Source organism: Chrysochloris asiatica, unplaced genomic scaffold (assembly GCF_000296735.1).
Source record: "Chrysochloris asiatica unplaced genomic scaffold, ChrAsi1.0 scaffold00014, whole genome shotgun sequence".
Lineage (NCBI taxonomy): Eukaryota > Metazoa > Chordata > Mammalia > Afrosoricida > Chrysochloridae > Chrysochloris > Chrysochloris asiatica.
The window spans coordinates 6,151,839-6,157,838 of NW_006408532.1; the positions used below are offsets into that span (position 1 = coordinate 6,151,839).

A 6,000-nucleotide genomic window follows, 5' to 3' on the forward strand; every position below is an offset into this window, starting at 1 on the left:
GCTATCTGACCATGCCCTTAAACACAGCCTGCTAGTACTCCTACAGCCATGTCCCAAAGCAAGATCCTTCCCCTCAAGGTGGTCACAGTCTGACAGAGCAGATATATGACGTCTTCATGCTGAGATAAGTGTACTAAAACTGAACAAGTGCTGGGGATAACTGAAGAGGAACTGATTTTGAGTTGAAGTAGTGGGAATAGGAAGGTTCCCCTGGAGGGGTACAGACAGCACTCAAGGACAGCTCCCCATAGTGTCCATATCTAAATGTGTTATCAATGAACATTTGTTGGGCATTTACCAAGTACAAGGCCCTGTGGTAGAAGCGTAGTGACTGTAAGATAAGCACTGGGCTGAAAACCACAAGATCGGAGGTTCAAGCCCACCATCCGCTCCATGAGAGAAAGATGAGGCTTTCTGCGCCTACAAAGATTTACAACCTTAGAAACCCTATACAGGGACGCTATGAGTTGGAACCGACTCAATGGCATTTAACAACAACAACAACAAAGGCCCTGTGGTAGATGCTTACATAAGCTACCTCACTGAATTCTTAACCTGTAAAGGTAGACAATCCTATTATCTCCCATTTTACGAATGAAGAAACTGAGATTCTGAGAGGGTTAACAGCTGGCTTAAGTGCACACAACCCTAAAGAAGCAGAGCTGAGATCTCGTTTATTCAGCCATTCATTCAACAGGTATTTATTCTGTTCCTTATACGTGCCAAGACCTGAAGGCTGACTATACAGCCATGGCCTCTGTCTTCAAGAAGCTTATGTTTTAGAGGAATAAATAAATAAACAGTAAATACCAGACAGCAATCCATGCCATGCAGATTATTAAAACAAAGGGTTAGGATATGTAGAAATGAGGAAATTATTTGCGGTTGACTCCCAAGTCTTTGTTCCTGCAGTCAGCCCTCTTGACCACTGGGCCTCACTGTCTCCCACTCCCACTGAAGTTCCCACAACTCATGGTTATGGCATGTACTCTATTTTATATACTTGTGTACTTTTCTGATTTCTTTTTCATGAGGGATAGAATCCTACATTATTCGTTTCTGTATCTTTCATGGCCCTAGTACAGTGCCAGAGAATGGCAGATGATGAAGTCTGATGGGAGAGGGGACATGAGTTGTATTGGTGGATCTACCTGGAGAAGAGGTAGAATTCTAGCTCAGGGTGGGCAACTGGGGGGTTAGCAGAGTAATAAGACTATTTAAAGGAGGAGGCTGCATTATTGAAAGCATGAAGAGGAGGGCTGGCTGGGTGGAGGGCCTGTTGGAAGAGTGCAGTGCAGGGACTGGAAGGGCTGGAGACAGGCAAGCCAACATAGTGATGTGCTGCTCCTGCCTGGGGAGGTTGGGCTGAGCAGAGGGTACAGAAAAGGCATCTGAGAGCTCCGTGAAGAGGATACTATGGGCAGGGATGAGAGGGAGGGAGGAACTCCTGCAACTTTGGAGGGAATTCTACTACCAAAAGAAGGAGGTTGAAAATGGAAGTTAATGTGAGCGATACAGATAGTAGCCTTCATGGAGTATTGATTCTGTGTTAGGTCCTTTGCTGAAATCTTTGCATAGTTTCACTGAATTCTCATCATAATTCAGTGCAGTAATTATGCCAGTTATATAAATGAAGACCTAGGGCTAAAGAGTAAACCATGTGTAAGCAGCAGGATCTTAACTGGGGTCTGTCTGACCAGAGTCTATACCCACCACCTACCCCCAACCCTAACCCACACAACCACCCACCCCCAACACACACTAGGATTGAAGCTCTGAGTGGATGGGCCTAACTGTCGATTTTAGAATTTTGAGTACAGAGTAATATTTGAAGCTATAAAGGCGGGTATTTTCTTAATGAGAAAAGAGAGCCATGAAATAGGAGCTAGTCTGAAGGGAGGCAAGCAAGCAGAAAAAGATGTCATATGTCAGAGGTGGCAGAGACTTGGCCAGAGATGAGTACTGCTTAAAGGCCTTGAGTTTGGGGAGGAAGAAGTCTTTGTTGTGCTCAAAGAGGACAAGTTTCCGGGTGGTGTGGAAACAGCAACAGATTATGAGTTGAGAACACAAGTGAACTCTGGTAGTGTAGTGGTTAAGAATCTGGCTGCGAAACTCATGGTCAGCAGTTTGAAACTATCAGCTCTTCCATGGGAGAAAGATGAGAACACAAGTGAGGAAATTAAAGTAGCAAGAGATTTCTAGAGGAGCCATCAAGAAGAACCAAGACATCATCTGGTTTAGTGCCATCTTCTCAAATGCAGAAACTGAGACACAGAGAGCTGAATTTTCCCCAGAGCACACCCTTCTCATTGCATCATACTGCCCCCTTGAAGCAAACAGGAACGAGAGAGAGTAGAAGTAATGACGTGCAATGGTGATTTTGAGACTTCCAAATCCTGCATAAGGAGCTCTGGTAGCATAGTGGTTACGAATTGGGCTGCAAACCTCAGGGACAGCAGTTCGAAACTACCAGCTGTTCCGCAGAAGAAAGATGAGGCTTTCTGCTCCCATGAAGATTTACAGCCTCAGAAACCCTATACAGGGTCGGTATGAGTCGGAATCGACTCCACAGCACATAACAACAACAAATCCTGTATATTGGAAGCTGGAGGAAGCCTAGGGTGAAGGTGTAAGAGTGATAAGATAAGGAACTGAGACCTGGTTCAAATCTTGGCTGGAGCACTTGCATAAATGACTTCACATCTCTGAGCCTCCCTTTCTGAAAAATGAGAATAATACCAGAGATGATGTGAGAGTGAAATGAATAACCCAAATGAAATATTTTATGAACTAGTGCTCATTGTACAAATATGAGGTATTTTATTAGACAGAGGAGAGATGCCTAGGAACAGAGCTCAAAGGATGTGAGAAGATGTTATAAAAATTCCAGTGGGAAAAAAGGAGAGACATTTCTCCTCTTGTATACCTATGTTGTTGTTGTTTTTAAGTGCCATTGAGTCAGTTCCGACCCATAGCAACCCTGTATAGGGTTTCCAAGGAGTGGCTTTTGTGCTTGAACCACCGACTTTGCAGTTCAAACAGATTTGCAGTCTGGCGCATTAACCCACAGAGCCACACCAGGACTCCTATATACCTGTAGTGTACTGTAATCATGCCCCTCCAACAGCCCATGTAGCATTATGGGCCCTGATGAGACAGAAATTTTTGCAGAACCTGAGTTTATGGAGAGCCAAGGACCATTCCCAAACACTTGGCAACTTGAGAAAATCTTTTGCTAATGTCAGTGTCCAGCCTGCCCACTACCATTGCCCATTATCATTGCAGGTTAATTTTGTTGCAGCTATTGATGTGTATGAAGATGGAGAAGCTGGTCTGCTATTGTGTTACAACTGTAAGTTAAGGATGTGTTCTTATCTTTATTTGCTAAAATAACTGTTCTTTTTCTGGGTAATTTAAAGGGATTGATCTTTAGATTAAGAGTCTTGGTGCTACAGTAGCTAAAGCATTCACTGCTAACCAAAAGTTTGGTGGTTCAAACCCACTAGCTGTTTGGCAGGAGAAAGATGTGGCAGTCTGCTTCTGTAAAGACTGACATTTGTTATTGTTGTTAAGTGCTGTTACGTCAGCTCTGACTCATAGTGACCCTATATAGGGTTTCCAAGAAGCAACTGGTGGGTTTGAACCACTAACACTAACCTTGTAGTCAGCAGTCCTGTGCTGATCCTACAGCACCCCACCAGGACTCCATGAGGTAGTTTTACTCCGTCCTGTATGGTCTCTCTGAGTCAGAATGAACTAGATGGCAGTGGGTTTGGATTTGGATTCTGTTCTTAGATTTACCTGATAGATTGTTTCTATGTCCTTAATTACACACCAGGAAGCATCTAAAAAAAAAATGCATCCCTACCTGATGCCCAATCTGGACTCCCAGTTTCTCCCCATATCTCTTGGTGAGATTGGGCATGAACTGCCATCCAGGGTGCTGTCTCCATGATATGGTGATGATGGTGGTGATGACAGAGCTTCCATTTGGGGACCCCTTACTATGCTCCATTAATATGTCACTGTCTCATTTCATTCTCATGGTGACCCTGAGCAGGCACTTTTACTGTTCTTAGTTTAGAAATCAAATAACTGAGCCCTCGAAAGGTGAACTGCCTTTCCGAGATGATGCAGTGAGTAAGTGCCAGAGCACTGGGGTCCTTGGGACTCCAGTACCCAGAACTGTAACCATGAATGGTATGCTACTTTCTTGGTACTTCTCAGGGATTAAATCAGCCTCAACCTGGTATATTCAGACCTCAGTTAGGTTAGGCGGCAGGGTGGGTAGTTGTTGTTGTTAAGTGCCATTGAGTTGGTTCCGACCCTTAGTGACCCTGTATAGAGTTTCCAAGGAGCAGTTGGTGAGCTTGAACCACCCAAGGACCTTGCAGTTCAAACGGCTTTGCAGTCTGGCGCATTAACCCACAGTGCCCCACCAAAAGGTATTAAATAGGGTCATGAGGTCCTTTAGCATTTTCAACATTTCAAAATCTAATTGTGATACTTCAATACAAATATGTGTTCTTTTTTTGTTGTTTTTTTAAATTTGTGTTCTTAATGCTATTTCTTAGAAGTAAGGTATTTAGACTACATAGTTTAACTGGAAAAAATAATAATAATAACATATTTCTTTACCCTGGAATTATATCTGTTTATAGCGGTAGTACTGGTTGTAGCACATGGACTTAATATTTTGATGAGAAGAACAATTTTATCATAGATATCTTTCAAAATTTGAGGTCTATGTAAAGGAGAAGATGGTCACAAAAAGGAGCCTCTATCAATTAACTGCTCATTTCTGATATTTGATCTACAAAGCTGTCTCAAATAGAGGGTTCCTAGTAGCCCATTTAAGAAGCTCTGGTAGCATAGTGGTTACGAATCGGGCTGCGAGCCACAAGGTCAGCAGTTCGAAACTACCAGTGGTTCCACGGGAGAAAGATGAGGCGGTCTGCTCCCGTAAAGATTTACAGCCTCGGAAACCCTGTGTAGGGTCGCTATGTGTCAGAACCGACTCCACAGCATATCACAACAACAACAACAACAACAACAACAGTAGCCCATTTGATGAGAAGGGCCCACAGGCAAGGTGGCAGGAAACAGGACATGTGAAAATTATTGAATTGGCAAACACTTTATGATATATATTTTTACCACAGTAAAAACAAAAAAGTTTTAAACTTACTTTTACAGCTGCTACAGACACGAAACTGAAAATGATGATGTAGAAAGAAAACTGATTTAGATTTGCTTTTTTCTTTTAATTGCTCCAAAGAATGGGAGAAATATAGGTAGAAGAGAAGTTAAGCAAGGAAAGGTAAAGCAGGTTTCAGAATGGGAAAAATTCATCCCAAGACAAAAAGGGAGGCTAGAGATCCGTAAATAGGAATGGCATTGACTGAACCGTCAATTGGAAAAGACTATGGTACTTACTCATTCCTACGCGGGGGTGGCTCGAGCAGCCTCATCTGTCATCATTTCCTCAGGAGCCCATTTTCCCTGGCTTAGATCATTTCCTGACTTCAGGCTCTGGTTCCGTCTCATGATGGATCCGTGTGTTTTGATAGAGCCACCCGTCCGTCAGAAGGTAATCTCTTTATCATTAGATCCCAGATTGGCCAAGGCCTAGGAAATCCCAAAGGTTCCTAGTCCTGCCTTAGTCCTTACCAAACCATCCAGTTCCTCCTGCTTCCAGTGGCTTTAATTTCCCAGCTTCCATTTTGTCCTAGTAGGTTGGAAGCACCTGATGAACAAGCCTAGGAGTAACAGTTGTCTTTTCTCACCATTATCTCAGGTCACTTCCATAGCTCACTCCTACACACACACACACACACACACACACACACACGGTGCATACTACATTCGATTGTTTCATGTCAGGTTTTGCTTTGGTAACAGATGCCTGTAGAATACAAGTCCATTTCAATAAGATGCTGTAGAATACAAGTCCATTTCAATAAGATGCTGTAGAATACAAGTCCATTTCAATAAGATGCT

The 6,000-nt window shown here is 43.1% G+C and overlaps 1 protein-coding gene across 2 annotated transcripts in view; it reads left to right on the top strand.

The window, feature by feature from the left end:
* The window catches only part of GARNL3 (GTPase activating Rap/RanGAP domain-like 3), a 163,429-nt gene that overhangs the window by 134,087 nt on the left and 23,342 nt on the right, over positions 1 to 6,000 (top strand). For both annotated transcript variants that reach the window (XM_006834784.1, XM_006834783.1), the window contains one exon: positions 3,286 to 3,352. In XM_006834784.1, the coding sequence (XP_006834847.1) occupies positions 3,286 to 3,352 (67 nt within the window). The remainder of the gene's footprint in view (positions 1 to 3,285; positions 3,353 to 6,000) is intronic.